We start from the raw sequence: 13,209 nt of genomic DNA on the forward strand, positions 1-13,209 counted from the left end.
ATTATTTTGGTTGATTCTTTTAACAACCAATCACAGCTCTTAGAAGACAGTGTCACACCTAGCAACGGGGTCAACCTCAACTAGCAACGGGGTCAACCACACCTCCTCACTAAGATAGGAATCTGTCTTCAGAGTCGCTCTCTGAGGATCTTTGGGAATACGGGCCCTGGACTCTACTGCTGTGAGTAAAAAGTCTTACCAGGCAGAACATCTGCAGACACATCAGAACATTTCCTCTGAATCTCTTTCTTTTACGGCTTTATTGTCTCTCTTTGCCCTGAAAATAAATCCTTACTAATAAATACTTTTCTGCTCATTTTTGGCACAACTTTAATCTTAGAACTAGAAGTTCTGATGCTGTGTTCAGTAAAAATCAGCGCATGAACTTTCAGATTTCCAAGCAGGAAGCAGTGGTCATGAAGTGGTGAATGAGTGAAGAAGGCCTCATTGTCAGTTTATTCCAGAGATGATAGAAGTAACACAGAAAGCTCCGAGTTAACCTGAACGCAACATGTCTTCCAAGACACAGTTCTGCTGCAGAACCTCTGGATCATTAACCTACAGAAGCTGAATCAACTGAATGTGATTTTACAGTTAAAAGCAGTGCAGGAAACGCCCCCTCCCACCTCTAGGATCATGACCTCTCAGAGACAAACATATCGATCCCAGTTAAAAGCACAGTGGTTGCAGGTCTCCAGCAGGCCCACGGGCCCCTCCTTATCATCTCCGCAGCCAACCGGACGGTCCCGTTCATGAGGTCAGAGGCTGGAAGCAGCCGGAGGCCGAGCGACCGTTGTGGGTCACCGTGACGAGCAGCGCTCCTTGCTGGCGCAGTCGTCCTGGCTGGTGGTGTCTCCGTTAGCCATCATCCCGCAGGTCCGCCTCTTCTTCCTGCGGTGAGACGAAGCGTCGCCCTCAGACCCCGACTCCCCCTGCAGGACAGACAGGTCACACACGCTCAGAGCGCCAAGAAGCCACATGACAGGAAGTACAGCATCTCTGGGTCATTCAGTGAAAGTCAGAACACGGATCAGAACAACTTGTGTTTCAGGTCCTACATCAGAATTGGAGTCGGACGAGCTTGACGATGACGAGGATGAAGAGTCACTGGAGCTGTCAGATGCGATGCCCGTCGACTCCTGCAGGTCCACCTTGTCTGCCAGCGTTGCCAGATCCGGCCGCTCCTGCTTTAAAATCCTGGAACAACCAATCCAAACAGGTTTTACTCCCAACTGTCACCCGTTGATCCAGTTTTCCAGGCGTTTTATCAGACAGCAGAAGAAGAAAACCACTCAACATTTTATTCCCTGCATGAATTTGTATATATGTATATTTAAGGACATAAAGATATATGCATAATATATCTTATAACGCTTAAAAAAAAACCAGACAAAAAAACCCAGAGAGCAAAGTGTACCGGAGTGAAATTCCTTGTTTGTATGAACGAACTTGGCAATAAAGCCGATTCTGATTCTGAAAAAGTTAAAAGTCAACCGAGTGATTGGAAAGGAAGCAGGAAGTATAAGGATCAGGAACATCTGATCGCTCCCAGAAACAGCTTCCAATAAAAAAAATTCATAAAATCACCTCTTTATTAATAATAAAACACTGGATCATTTCCTAAACAAATAAATAATAATCTAATCTAATCTAAAAAAAAAAAATAGTACTTACCGGTACCACTTCCTGGACAGTTTGGGTCGTCCTCGGACCGTTTTGTGCCAAACGATGGGGAAATTTGTGGTGCTGGCAAAGTTCTGAGTGATGGCGATGGTCGTGTCCAAGTTGAGGACGACGTGCCACCATCCACCTTTAAAAATAAAAACTATTTTTAATAAAGTCCAAACATCTAAAGTCTGACGTCAGTCATCCCGTGGCTCCAAATCGGTTCTGTTAAGGTTAGATAAAAGAGCAATCCAACGAACAACCGGGCCGATGTCTGATCATTAAGGTGATCCGAGTGGCTGGAGGTCTCTGAGATGTTTCAGAACCATCAGCTGACAGCAGCTCCATGTTTATCTGTATGGAACGCAGGTAACCTGGTTCTGATCACAGAACAGACTGGGAAATGTTGTTAGGCTGATCTACCTACGACCCGATAGACCAGAACACATGACAACACTGGGCTGGACCAGGACCTACACATTAGAACACGTCTTAGACTTATTACATGAAGGTCTGGATCACAGGAACGAAAACAGAAAGGATTCTGGATCGGATCAGGAGTCTCTACAGGAATTGTTGGAACAAGCAACCTGAAACAGAACCTGCTCCTGAGGGTCCAACTCCCAGAGCTGTGTGACAACAGCAGCTCAGGGTTTGATCTGACCTCATAGGCCCGGCTCGCAGCAGGTGTATGTGGGTCACGTCGGTTGTCTGAACCGTCGGGTCCACATGGAGGTCTCTGCCGGGCCACCAAGCAGTCACATAATACAGAGTCAAACTAAAATTCATCAGTTTTTCATTTATCCAACATCTGGGAAGGTCCTCATCAGTTCTTCAGCTCTGGAGAACCAGAGGGTACATTCCAGTCCAGTACCGAACCATCTCTGAATCATTCAGGCAGAGGTTCTGCTGCAGATGGAAAACTGGACTCAGTCCTGGTTTTAAGAGCTGATGAACTCCAAACAAACAGAAATATTCTAATATGAACAAAAGCAGATTTGTGTTCACTGACCCGGCACAAACACGGTCTCTCCGGGTCTCTGCAGGATCTCAAGCGGTCTGAACTCCTGAGGCCAGGTGGGCTGCTGGGTTCGGGGGTAAATCACACAGAACCAGGTGATGGCCTCGTCCTGCTGGTTCCCACCCTCCTCTCGGGTCACTTTGATCAGCTCCCGGGGCGTGTTGGTGGGGAACAGACACCACCTCTTGTGGCCCTGAACCAGGGCGTTCCAGGCGCTGGTACCCAGCGGGTCGATGTGGATGCCAGTGCCGGAGCGGGCCGGGCCCATCACAAACCACCTGCAGAGGGAAAAGAGGTTAAACCAGGTGTTTGTGATGAATAGATTTAAAGATATGGAAGGTCAACAGGAAGTTAAACAGGAAGCACACCTGTAAGGAGGTCTGCGTTTCTCCCCTGCAAACTGGAACAGGTCGTCCCTGAAGAACAACGGCACCTCGTAGTCCTCCAGCAGCTTCTGCCGCTTGGCGTGCTCGCCGTAGCTGCTGTCGAAGATGTAGAGCGGACTGTCGTCTTTAGTGGACTCCAGGTACTCCACGTAGTACTTCATCTTCATTTTTACGGAGTAACCGTCATTATCCTCCCCGCACTTAAACTTCTGGTTTCGGTATTTGCGTTTGAGGCGCTCCATGGTCCATTTTTCCCGAGCGGGCCAGTTCTCCTGACAATTGAGGAGGACGACGGGTTTGTAGGGCCGCTCGAAGCGCGAGATGAACTCTTCTGGAGAAAGACGGAGGGCATCGACGCGCTCCACGTTGTCCTGGAACACAGCAAATCCTTCAGCGATGGACGCAACGTCATGGGAACTAAGTTTACACGTTTTAGATAAGATGAAGTTCCAGCTTTAAAAAGACTATTTCAATCCTGCTGCATCAAACTTAAGACTCAATTACTGACTCTGCGCTACAACTACAACGGGACCCAAAATATTATTTATTAATATTCATCCAGTTCTGCGTTTGAGGCTGCAACACATCCCATGATAAAGATATTCCCACCCTGACTTTCTGGCAGTAAGGATCCTGGTCCATGAAGGGGTCCAGGTCCAGATTGTACCATTCGTCCTAAAAACCCCTCTAAATGTGTCCACCAGTATGAGACTCATCTCCAGCAGTCTCTGTTTGGTAAAGATCAGAACAGCAGGATAACATCTGTTGTGAATCAGATCATTATGGATAAAACAAAACATCAAGTTGGCTTGTAGAGCTGGACAAAGGTTCTCCACAGTAACCCCTGCTCCATAAGCCTCTATGAGCCGGTGATGGATGATGGTTCTGGATAAAGAACCGTTTGACAGATCAGAGATCAATGCTGTCCAGCTGAAGCTGCTACCTGATATTGAGGTAATCTTTAGTAAAGATGATCATTTTTTTCACTTTAAAAACTATCATCTATATTTTAGTTTACATTTTGTCTCAAATATTTTGATCCTACGTTTACTATTTATGGTTTACATTTATTAAGGTGTTTTCACACCTGAGATGTCTGAGGAACACTGTAAACAGTCCAAGGTTCTGACACTGATGGTCTGAATGGAGATCATCTGAAAACATGACTTAACAGCGTATTAATATACATGTTCCCATCTATAGAGCTACCATTTGTGCTCCTAGCCTTTAATAGGTAATTAGGCTCTAGTAAAAACTATTATATATAAACACCTTAGATAAATGTTTTAGATATTCAACCCATAAATGCCACTTTTAGTAACTATAGTCTCATAAAACACAAAAGGGTTTATTTCCATCTTGGATACAAAAATGTGTAGCTTAACATACATGAAGAAAGTATCTGTGTCAAGAGGAAATAAAAAAACAAAGTTTGAAGGAAATATTTTTAAAAATCAAACAGACCTACAGGTAAATAATGCTGCCACAGCAACATCCATCAGCAGGTATGACTTCTTCTCAGAATAAACAACCATTTTAAAGTTCTGTGCCAGATTGATTTTCTTCAGCTTTACCCGTTTTTCTGCTCATGTGTGACACGTTAACTTTACACAGAAGCTCTAAAATAGTCTAAACGCGCCCCAGCAGAGACTCCTCCAACAGAGGGCGCTCTAACAGCAGCTCCTACATTGTCTACGTGACTGTTGGCACTGTGAGCCATGGCTAGCTGCTGCTAGCTCAGCTAGGGGAAACAAACTGACTTGTTACCTTTACGGTTCGGTGCGACACGTCGAAGTTCTCATAATAACCGTGTTTCATCCAGTCTAGGGAGTCCTTGAGCTCGGGTCTGGCACTCCGCTTGGCCTCTTTTATTCTCTTCTTACTTTTATGGTTCATTTTCTTACGGTTAGCAGTCTCTGATTAGCCTGTAAAGGAGCTAACTGGGGGCTACATTTACCCACCTGCTCACAGCGTCGCTTTAAGAACACAAAACAACATCATAAACAAAAGTTGCACACGAGATTCTATAATGTTAAACTATAAATGTAAGCTTAACATCCGCTGAAACGCCGTTAACATTTGATCAAAGCCAACAGCGGGACACACAATGCTTGTGAAACTGATTACGCAATTAACACCCGCCCTAACTGAGGTCGAAGGTAGCTGATTGGCTGCCACAGCATGAAAGCTGCAATGCACTGATTGGTTTAACGTCACACGGACCATTCCCGCCCATGGATATTATTGGCTGCTACCTTCAAGTTTTATGCCGAGGTCGGAATATTTAGTTTATTTTGAAAGTCATCTTTTCTTAATGTTCAGCGAAATTAATAAAAACTACATCGTTATGGGTGTTTAACAACATATAGATTAGATCGGGTGTGAAACACAACAAGTAGCTAGTCCCACTGGTTTTCCCGCTCCAACCGGTACACAATGAACTGCATTTCCAATCAGCATTGCGACCTCCGAGGAAACCGGAACTCACCATTAGCACTGGGCTGGACATTTACTATGGAAGATATACTCTGCCCTATTTACCAGCCGGCGAGGAGAGCGGCGTGGCGCGAAGGAGGAGTTAGCATTTTATTTCAGCCTAGCTCTCAGCCTGTTTTATTAACGACGCGGGGTTTTTTTTTTGTTGACTGGCTGAGTTATCTGATCAGATGTTTCGATGCCTAAACAAAAATGTTATATTAAATTAACAAACAAAGTGACTGGATTGTTTGGACTTACAATTAATTAATACCGTGCTTTGCTAATAATCAGATTTAGTGTAATTTATATTTTTATTTTACATATTTATGTTACTCATGATCATCAGTCGTATGAAGAAGGTACACTGCTGGTCACACCCCCAGCCGCTCGACATACCGGCTAATTGGTAAGGAACGGACCCACTCATTTGACCGCGGAAGAAGACACAAGCGTGGCTGTCACAACCATAGACATTAATGTATGAATGTCTAGTCACAACGATTTTCATTACAAAAACGGCGTTAAGATCAACTGAATGTAAGCCCGCGGGTGCTGCTATTAGTGAGCTCTGCAATGACGTAGTTTCTGGGTTTGTTAAAGAGCATGATGGAGCAAAGAGGAGCAGAGACGGGGAGCACAGCCTGCAGAGTTTTCACCTTTAAAGACGCGAAATCCCCCCAGGAGAGTCTTAGTGTCTGCATCCCTGAGGTCTGTTACTGTTCACCATCCATCCAGTGTCTACACCCGCTTGTCTTTGCAGGGTCATGGGGACAATGGTGACTATCTCCAGCGGTCATTGGGCGGGAGGCGGAGTCCACTCTGGACAAGTCTCCAGTCCATCACAGGGACACAGAGAGACAAACAGGACAAACAACCACACAGTTAGGGGAATGTTTAGAGACCAATCAACCTAGCAGTCATGTCTATGGGCTGCACGATGACGTAGTTATTAACACAGTCCCTGTTGCCTTGCAGCAAAAGGTCCTGGGTTCAAGTCCGGTCCGGACCTTCTCCTACAGTCCAAAATGAATAAGGTTAGTTGGTCTCTCCATATTCCCCTTAGTGTGTGTGTAACTGCGATGGACTGGAGACCTGTCCAGGGTGTCCCTCTCATCCAGTGACCACTGGAGATAGGAACCAGCTCCTCCAGAACAGATGTTTACAAACCTTAAGATCAGTTTTCCTTTTATTACAGTAAAATGATCAGAAAATTCCAACATATAATTTGAGAAAATTAATTCAGTGGGAAAAAAAAATCCCACGTTAAGTTAAAAAAATAGTTTTTACAAAATAGCTGGTGGCACAATTATTGGTTCCCCAACAGTTCTTCTAAAATAAATCAATTAATATTTTTAAGTTGACGAGTGTCCTTAAAGGTGAAAAAAACTTTAACAGCTATCTTAAATGACTGAAAGCTCCAGAAGTCTGACACTAAACATGTTTGAAAGCTTTATCGACATATCGGGCCGGTACAGCAGGGCTGGTTAAAAACATTGATGATTGTTTTGTAACATAAGGAGCCACATTAATATTAATAAGTTCTGATCTTTCATTAGTAGTCCATTTAAACCAGTGGTATCTGAAGTCAGTCCTCGAGCGACGGTGTCCTGCAGGTTTTAGACGTGTCCTTGCTCCAACGCAGCATCTCGCCTTGTTCTGCACAGACCTTCTACTAGATGTGATGGATCAGCATCTCAAACATGCAGGACACCAGCTCTCCAAACTGACTGCTGGTTGTAGGTAAAATACCCTGACTTTTACTCAAACATCTGGGTAGAAGTTCACCAGATGTTCCTATTTGGAAGTGGGCTGTGATGGCGAGAGAAGCTATGACTGTGATCCTCCATCAGGTTCTGGACCCCCAGTATGGGATGTACGTGTGGCCCTGTGCAGTGGTCCTGGCCCAGTATCTGTGGTTCTACAGAGACCAGCTGAGAGGCAGGGCAGTGCTGGAGGTGAGGAGAACTATTCTTCATTCTGGAAACCTAGCAGGAGATGTTTTCAGCTCATTTTACACATGATTTAAACTTTTACGATTTCCCCTTTAAAGGGAAAAACTTCAGTCCTGTGAAGTTTTGGGCCAGTTTCTACGTTGAGATTTTTGTCAGAAATTCTCCGTTTACAGCTGCAGACGTTTCTGAATAAAACTCTTCTTTAACTGGGCTTTAATCGTTCCAGTATACTGAAACCATTCTCAACACTCTGGACCCGAATTTATCACGACTTGAACTGTGTGCAGGGCCTAATGGTTCTGCTCTGTAGTGGTTCTGGAGGTCCTCTGTCCAGATAATGAAAGGTTTTATAGAGTTTCATGTGGAGTTCCTCAAAGTTTCATCCTGGGCCTCAACATGTTGTCTCTAGGAATAATTTTATGAAAATAAATCTGTATTTATTGAAGTGACTGAAGATCATTAAATGAATCTGAACTCATTTCTGTGGAGGAGTTGAAGCAGTAAATGACTCTTCCCTGTCATGTTTTATCTGCTTCAGTACCTCAGAGCCCAGCTTTGTATTTTCATGGTAACACTCAGTGACACCAGCTCAAGGAAAGAGGCCCGGTTGATCCGGTACCTGGTGTTGACCCGAACCTCTTTGTGAATCCTCTCTGTGCCCAGCTCGGAGCCGGTGTGAGTCTTCCTGGTGTGGTGGCTGCCCGCTGCGGCGCCGAGGTGATCCTGTCCGACGGCTCAGACAAGCCAATGTGTCTGGAGAACTGCAGGCGGAGCTGCGAGGCCAACGGCCTGCAGGACGTCACTGTGCTGGGCCTCAGCTGGGGGGACGTGTCCCCGGACCTCCTGCTGCTTCCTAAGCAAGACATCGTCCTCGGCTCAGACGTCTTCTACGACCCTGAAGGTCACTTTGTGTGTCTGAAGGTTTGCAGTTCCTGTAACTCCTCACCATGCTGGTTATTAAGCTGAGCAACTGTTCTCTGCGTCCAGATTTTGAAGACGTTCTCGTGACGTTTGTTTGTCTGCTGAGGAAAAACCCAAAAGCTCAGTTCTGGACTACCTACCAAGTGAGAAGGTATGCCTGCTGTTTACAGACCTGGACAAAGTTTGAGCTACCTCTGGTAAAGTTGTGTGAAATATTTAAATGAAATCCAACCTCAGGTTCCAGTCCATTTATTCAGATGGGAAAACAGTTCAACTCTTCAGACCAGCTGCTTGTGCAGGAGGCAAACAACCTCCTCTTTCCTGCCATCAGAAACATAAAAATGTGGGGTTTCTTAACCTCGACTGGGACCTTTGACCTCTGGTTAGATGGACTCAGGTCAAGCTTTTCAGGAACAAACACTCCAGGTGGGTCTGCTGTGAACCTCCTGCCCACTGTTAAGTACGGTGAAGGATCTGTGATGCTGTGGGCCTGTTTCTCTACCAAGGGCTGTTAGAGTGCGCAGCATCATGAACTCTTTGAAACTAGCATCTAGAGGACTCCTCTAGAAAGCTGAAAATGGGTCATGGGATGGGATAAATGGGATAATGGTGTAAAACTTGACCACCACAGAAATGGTTCCTCAGACAATAAATCATTGTTCTTCTACAGTGAGGAGAGCATCAGATGGGAACCAGGACTATGGACCATCTAGAAAAGAATGGTCAAAGATCTGTCTCTCCATATGCTCCAACCTTGGGAAATGTTAGAGGAGGAGACTCGTTACTTCTTTGGGACCCCTTTCTCCACTGAATGCACGCACTCCCATTAAAGTGTGGCTTTTTCTGAGTTCAGTGTGAGACGCTGCTGCAGTAAAAGATGATTTAATTTAAATTTATGACACACCTTTAGCAGCGGGCCCACAGTCCACATCAGGGTAGAAAGAGGTTGGTTTTTATCCTGTTTGTATTATTTATCAGTACCAGTTATCATTCTGTAAAACATCAGTAAAGTAGATGATTTTATTACTTGTCAACCTTCTCCTCCTGCAGCTCAGACTGGTCCATCGAGGCTCTGCTCCACAGGTGGAAACTGGACTGTGTCACGGTCCCGCTGGCTGACTTTGATGCAGATCAACCCGAGCTGGCTGGGTCCACTCTGCCTGGCAACCACAGCATCCAGATGATGATACTTACCAGGAGGACAGAGGCTGAATAACCCGCTGCAGGAAATCCACGGAGGCTTCCTTATCTCCTCACACTTCCCATAACAATAAGCTGCAGCAAACAGGAAGCTAATCTGCTTGTTTCCTGAGTTAAAAACTTTTGAAAGCTGCTTCATTAATCAGAATATTAAGCGAGTGTTTGGTGAGAATATTGTGTGCATTTTTCTAGTTCTGGCTCCCTTTAGCTGCAGGATCTCAGTCTTCTCAGCTTTGTTGCTCATAAGTCTGAGATCTTCCTAGGACTGACCCAGAAAAGAAGAGACTCCTTATTTACTCAGGATCTGCAGCTGTGTTTCATCCTGTGAGCAGTAGGGGGCAGTGTTTCACTGATAACCAGCGCTCTTGTATTCATTGGTTTTATTTACATCAATTCAGTTCAATTCAGTTTATTTATATAACGCCAATTCACAACACATGTTGTCTCAAGGCAGCAGAAGCTCGGACGATGCTTCTCTCCAGAAAGGTGTCACAGGTAGACACAGAAACAGGCCAGGTGTAGCTTCTAGGAAGAGAAAAGAGAGAACAAAGTTAAAAGCTGAAATAACAGCAAATAATGCAAAACTAGAGAGTAGTATGAGAATGTAGCGAAGAGGGTGAAAGTGGTCATTATGTCCTCCAGCAGCCAAAGCCTATAGCAGCATAATTACACAGATAGTTTCAGTTCAGATTATTTATTCATATAGCGCAGACATCAGCGTCTGCTTCACTTATAAGCTGTAGTTTGATGAACGCACTCTTTGGTTCTGTGAAATAAAATAAACTCCTCAGAACTGACAAAATTAATATTCTTTTTACAAAAGTATGTACACCCCATGAGCCTTTTCATGTTCTTTGTTGTTCCAACTGCAAACTTCACTGAAATCCTAAATCCACTGGAGAGAAACAGTAAGACAAGAAGGAGAAGGAAAATAATAGACAGTCTTCACATTTTTACAAAAAACGATACTCTTATATAACACTTCTAACAAACTTACTGTGTTTAGAGACCCCTTAGTAAACTGAGTCCATCCATCGGCCATACCTGCTGATTCATGTAGTCATGTCTTTTGACAGTGGGCAAAGGCTGGAGAACCCAGAGTGAACCCCCACATGCAAGAGGAGAACCTGCAAAGCCCATGCAGAAAGACCCCTGGGATTAGAACCCAGAACCTTTTTGCTGCAAGCCAACAGTGCTACCAACTGCTTCACCGGGGAGCCTAAACAGGGTCCAGCTGTGTGTGATTTGATCTCAGTATGACTGCAGCAGACCTAGAACCCAAAGGCCAAAATTATTCAGAGAAGCAGTCAAGAGGCCCTTGGTAACCCCTGGAGGAGTTGCAGAGATCCACAGCTCCAGTAAGATAATCTGCTGATAGGACAAATATTAGTCATTTACTTCACAAATCTGGTCCTTAAGGAAGACTAGCAATAAGAAAGCCAGTGTTGAAAGAAAGTCAGAAGAAGTCAGAATCCATGTAGAAGACACAGCAGTTAGGTGGAATAAGGAGCTTTGCTCAGAGGAGACCAGTACTCACCCTGAAACCACAACCCCTACAGTAAAACCAAGTGGTGGCAGCATCATGATGTGGGACGGTGAAGCTGGTCAGAGTTGATAGATGAATGGAAGTAAATACAGGATAACCCTGGAAGAAAATCTGTTAGAGGCTGCAGAAGACATGAGATGGGGTGAAAGTTCATGTTTTACAATGGCCTAGTCAAAGTCCAGATCTAAATCCAACTGAGAATTTGTCACAAAACTTGAAAACTGCTGTTTACACACAACTTTGTGTTAGTCTATGAAATAAAATCCCCCAAAACAGTGATTTATGTGTTTGGAACAGGACAAAATGTAAAAACTTTAATAGGTGTTGAGACTTTTCCAAGGCCCTGTTTTCAGTGGTATCATCTGCATACATCTGGCAAGTAACAGATGTCAGATGGGTACACTTCTGGAAACTCATTATTATACAAGGTGAAAAAGTAGAGGACCCAATGTAGAACCCTAAAGCAGTGGTTATTTCACCGCTTGACAATTTTACTGTGGTCCAGGGGGCCACAACATCACGCAGCTGCTCTGTTCTGCATATTTCTGCCGTTTTTTAAGGAGAAATATTATTGTGAGAGCCAAGAGCAGCTCATTCTACAGATTTTGCTGCTTTCTATTTATACTTTTGGAATGGCGTCGACCAATGCGTGCTACGAGCAAGAGATGGCGCTCTCTCCCACAACGTGTTGCTAAGTAACGCCCAGCTGAACAGGTATGATTTTATAACTTTATACACCTTTGATACCAGCGACAATGGCTTGTAAAGTTCGAAGAGACGTTTTGTTCCGTTTAAAGCGAACCAAAAGCGGTGAAAAAAACAAAGAATGGATCCAAGAAACACGCCACAGAAACAGATGTAATATTCTGGAAAAATCAGTGGTTAAAACAAACGTAGTTTTCTTTTTGCAACAACAGGCCAGCAGGGGTCGCTGTTCTACAAAGAAAATTCAAAGGAAGCATCATACAGCAATTTACAGACACCAATGGTAGATGGATTATTTTTAGTGGTTGATATTGATCAGACGCAATTTATATGAATAAACATTTATGGCTTCAACAACCAAAAACAAAATACCGGTTTATTTTTAACAATAGAAAACAAGATCTTTATTTCCTTCAACTAAACTAATATGGGGAGGAGATTTTAATAAGAGGCCATCTTTATCATTCTGTTTCTGAAAACGGCCAGGTGACCTCTTCTGATCATTAGGATGGACTGCAGCAAGTTCAGTCTTTGAGAATTACTAGTAATTCAACCACAAAGGGGTTGATCCTGCTGCCCAGGGCAGCATGCTGCAGGGGGCGCCTCTGGGCAGAAGAGAAAATAGTGAAAAGTTATTTATAGTTTAACTAAACCTGGAAATAAAGAAGTTAAATTATTGTATTTACATTCAAAAGCTGATCAAATAGCAAGCAATACATACTTAATTTAAAAACACTGAACAATAAAACAAAATCATTAAATAAATAATAAAATATGCGAATACAAACTGGAAACAAATACATACATAGTTTAGAATAATATTTCAACAAACTGATATGACATTAGGATATGTATTTATCCTCTTTAAAACATATATTATTATTTATTTTAAGGTGGCTTTACCCATCACCAGCAGTGGGAGGAGCTAACACTGGTCTAGACAGATGATTGGTCATAGAGGAGCTGCTCTGCAGGTTAACCAATCAGATTTTGGGGCCTTTTTGAGAAATCACAGTTGAAAGTGTTTCTTGGTTCAATGCAGCAAATAAATCACAAGATAAGCAAATATAATAATGAAATCATTAATTAAATTCCTTATGTCTTGTTTTATTTCTAGTTGTTTGTTAATTAAATGTAATTAAAACATTTGGAACTGAGAAAGGGCGCCCCCTGTGGTGTGCAGGGTGTAAAACAGACAATATTTACAGTTCTCTGAGTCACTGCTTATCGTTAACTTAAACAATTATTTTAGTGTTTTTAAGGACGTCTAACTGTATTTAACGACATAGTTTAAATTTAAAAAATGTAACTCGTCCGGCTTCATTTTCTATACTT

The 13,209-nt window shown here is 43.5% G+C and overlaps 2 protein-coding genes across 6 annotated transcripts; one reads left to right on the forward strand and one right to left on the reverse strand.

The window, feature by feature from the left end:
- Positions 1–313: 313 nt before the first annotated feature.
- LOC124862667 (bifunctional arginine demethylase and lysyl-hydroxylase JMJD6) lies at positions 314–5,204 on the reverse strand. The gene is made up of 6 exons (XM_047356718.1): positions 4,840–5,204; positions 3,055–3,443; positions 2,678–2,964; positions 1,675–1,810; positions 1,059–1,197; positions 314–932 (listed from the first exon to the last, which is right to left on the reverse strand). Exons 1-6 carry the CDS (start codon positions 4,966–4,968, stop codon positions 801–803), a joined length of 1,212 nt encoding a protein of 403 aa, XP_047212674.1. The 5' UTR covers positions 4,969–5,204; the 3' UTR covers positions 314–800.
- A 764-nt stretch (positions 5,205–5,968) lies between these two features.
- Positions 5,969–10,133, forward strand: LOC124863043 (probable methyltransferase-like protein 23). Of its 5 annotated transcripts, none has more exons than XM_047357291.1 (6): positions 5,969–6,258; positions 7,107–7,290; positions 7,401–7,505; positions 8,166–8,403; positions 8,490–8,574; positions 9,474–10,133. In XM_047357291.1, exons 3-6 carry the CDS (start codon positions 7,422–7,424, stop codon positions 9,637–9,639), a joined length of 573 nt encoding a protein of 190 aa, XP_047213247.1. In that variant the 5' UTR covers positions 5,969–6,258; positions 7,107–7,290; positions 7,401–7,421; the 3' UTR covers positions 9,640–10,133. The 5 variants fall into 5 exon arrangements, with proteins under 5 accessions (XP_047213247.1, XP_047213246.1, XP_047213245.1 ...); XM_047357289.1 differs by lacking the exon at positions 7,107–7,290 and having other exon boundaries at positions 5,987–6,028; positions 6,151–6,258; XM_047357292.1 differs by having other exon boundaries at positions 5,999–6,087.
- The last annotated feature ends 3,076 nt before the right edge of the window (positions 10,134–13,209 follow it).

This window comes from Girardinichthys multiradiatus, chromosome X, assembly GCF_021462225.1.
Source record: "Girardinichthys multiradiatus isolate DD_20200921_A chromosome X, DD_fGirMul_XY1, whole genome shotgun sequence".
NCBI lineage: Eukaryota > Metazoa > Chordata > Actinopteri > Cyprinodontiformes > Goodeidae > Girardinichthys > Girardinichthys multiradiatus.

Bases quoted from the DNA above. Each gene is read 5' to 3' on its own strand.
- LOC124862667 (XM_047356718.1), bottom strand. From the start codon at position 4,968: ATGAACCATAAAAGTAAGAAGAGAATAAAAGAGGCCAAGCGGAGTGCC. The intron at 3,444-4,839 runs GTAACAAGTCAG...GCTGTGTTCCAG, and splicing joins TGTCGCACCGAACCGTAAAG to GACAACGTGGAGCGCGTCGA. The intron at 933-1,058 runs GTAGGACCTGAA...TCTGTCCTGCAG, and splicing joins CGTCCGACTCCAATTCTGAT to GGGGAGTCGGGGTCTGAGGG.
- LOC124863043 (XM_047357289.1), top strand. From the start codon at position 6,154: ATGATGGAGCAAAGAGGAGCAGAGACGGGGAGCACAGCCTGCAGAGTT. The intron at 7,506-8,165 runs GTGAGGAGAACT...CTCTGTGCCCAG, and splicing joins GAGGCAGGGCAGTGCTGGAG to CTCGGAGCCGGTGTGAGTCT. The intron at 8,575-9,473 runs GTATGCCTGCTG...CTCCTCCTGCAG, and splicing joins ACTACCTACCAAGTGAGAAG to CTCAGACTGGTCCATCGAGG.